The sequence below is a fragment of the Trichinella spiralis genome, assembly GCF_000181795.1.
Source record: "Trichinella spiralis strain ISS 195 chromosome Unknown Scfld4990, whole genome shotgun sequence".
Lineage (NCBI taxonomy): Eukaryota > Metazoa > Nematoda > Enoplea > Trichinellida > Trichinellidae > Trichinella > Trichinella spiralis.
This window is the reverse complement of record NW_003531929.1, coordinates 1-2,113: the sequence shown is the minus strand read 5'-3', so window position 1 is coordinate 2,113 and position 2,113 is coordinate 1. Positions and strand designations below refer to the sequence as shown.

Sequence of the window (2,113 nt, the reverse complement as noted above, 5' to 3'; positions counted from 1 at the left end):
TCATCGAATATCAGGCTCCAACATTTAGTAGTAATTGATTTCGTTGTACAACCATTGGCTCTTTTCAACAATATTTCACGTCAATTTCTATTTGCTTAGATTTGGTATTGATAATAATTTATTTTCTGTAAAAACTGATTGAATTTTAGGTGAAACTGATTGAAATATATGGATGCGCTTATATAAATTGATTTGAAAGATGAACGTAATTTTTCATTGTGAAATTATCTATCAAACTTTTATAAACTTCTATCGAGAGTAAATATGAATTAATGTTAACACTTTTGAATGTCATTCGACCCTGAAAATCTGTTTATGGTTGTTTACAAATTGTTGCGACAAGTTGAGCTGTAATATGCAGCTATCATAGTTTCTCAGAGATTTTTCCCATCGGTTGGATGTATTTATGCTGTGCAGAAATCAGTTCAAATTCACAAACCATGTTTGATTTCGGAGCATAGCATGATGCACATGATTATAAGCCACTGCCAGTGGCGTTGGAGAGTGGTGAGGGCATTTTTGTCCGGGATGTAGATGGACGACGTTACTTTGATCTTCCTTCTGCATATTCAGCTGTTAATCAAGGTCATTGTCATCCGAAAATTATAGAAGCGTTAAAAAAGCAGGATGATTGGCTGACACTTTGCTCACGTGGGACGAATTCAAATGTTTTAGGAGAATATGAAAAATTTATGACAAATTTGTTTGGTTATGACAAACTGTTACCCATCAATTCCGGCGTTGAGGGTTGTGAGAGTGCAATGAAGCTTGCTCGACGTTGGGCATATGATGCGAAGTAAGTCCCAGAAAATAAAGCTGAAGTGATATTTGTTGAAGACAAATTTTGGGGAAGATCATTAGTCGCTGTCTCATCAAGCACGGATTAGGAATGTTATTATGGGTTTGGTATTTTATGCCTGATTTCAAAGTTATTCCATACGATGATCCGGCGGCTCTTGAAAAAGTGCTGAACACGAATGGTAATAATGTTGCTGCTTTTATGGTTGAACCTATTCAAGGTGAAGCAGGCGTCAGGGCGGCAGAAGATGGTGGTTATTTGAGAAAAGTTGCTGAAGTTTGTCCGAGGTATAACGTTTTATTGATTGTAGATGAAGTTCAAACAGGGTTAGGACGGACTGGAAAATGGTTGTGTTCTTACTATGAGAATGTTCGTAATGACATCCTTATTTTGGATAAAACGGTATTATGCGGTTGTTATCCAATTTTGACGGTTTTATGTGATGATTCAATTATGCTTAACATTTAGCCAGATCAGCAGAGCTCTACTTTTGGAGGTAATCTATTAGCTTGCCGAATTACGATGGTTGCTGTAATAGTTGTCGATGAAGAAAATTTAGCTTCTAACGCTTTTAAGATGGAATAACTTTTTCATCAACAAACGCATGGCTTGCCAAGTGCAATTCTAAAAGCTGTTTGCGGCAAGGGTCTTCTCAACGCAATAGAAATCAACAGTGGCTATGATGTTTGAGAATTATGCATTCGCTTATTAAAAAATCGACTTTTAGCCAAAATCACGCATGGAAATATAATTCGATTTGCTCCACCATTGGTGATCGACGAGTCTCAGATGCTAGAAGCATGCTCCGTCATAAAACATGTTCTTTAATGCTTTGCCTAGTGCATAAAACATATTTAGTTTTTTGTCCAGCAGTAACTGCTAAAAAGTTTTTTTCAGGTGACTTCTTCTGGGAGGGATGTCTTGTAATACATGAATTAAACAAAATAAAATAAATTATATTGTTTAATTGGCAGTAATGTTTAACATTGAGAATTTAAAATTATTCAATTTATCAATCAAATCAATTCAGGTAATTTTTCGATAACACTTAAGAGTGCTATATTTCAAATACACTCACCTGAGAAGCAGTGTTTTAAGAACTTGTTTTTCATAACTGTCAAATGTGAATTGTTTTTCAAAATGTATGGTGCTAAAAAGTGAACAGATTAATCTCATAATTGTTCACCAAAGAAATACATCTATGAAAAAAGTTTTTCTAATAAATAAAAAGAAGACAAATGCTGAAATATGCTTAAAAAGTAATAAAGATTTTGAATTTCTCATCATACAAAGAAATAATAATTAGATTTGATT

The 2,113-nt window shown here is 34.2% G+C and overlaps 1 protein-coding gene across 1 annotated transcript; it reads left to right on the top strand.

Moving 5' to 3' along the window:
* Window positions 1-199: 199 nt before the first annotated feature.
* Window positions 200-1,384, top strand: Tsp_13717 (ornithine aminotransferase). The gene is made up of 4 exons (XM_003367016.1): window positions 200-205; window positions 462-796; window positions 838-1,231; window positions 1,268-1,384. The coding sequence occupies exons 1-4, from the start codon at window positions 200-202 to the stop codon at window positions 1,382-1,384; spliced, it is 852 nt and encodes a 283-aa protein (XP_003367064.1).
* The last annotated feature ends 729 nt before the right edge of the window (window positions 1,385-2,113 follow it).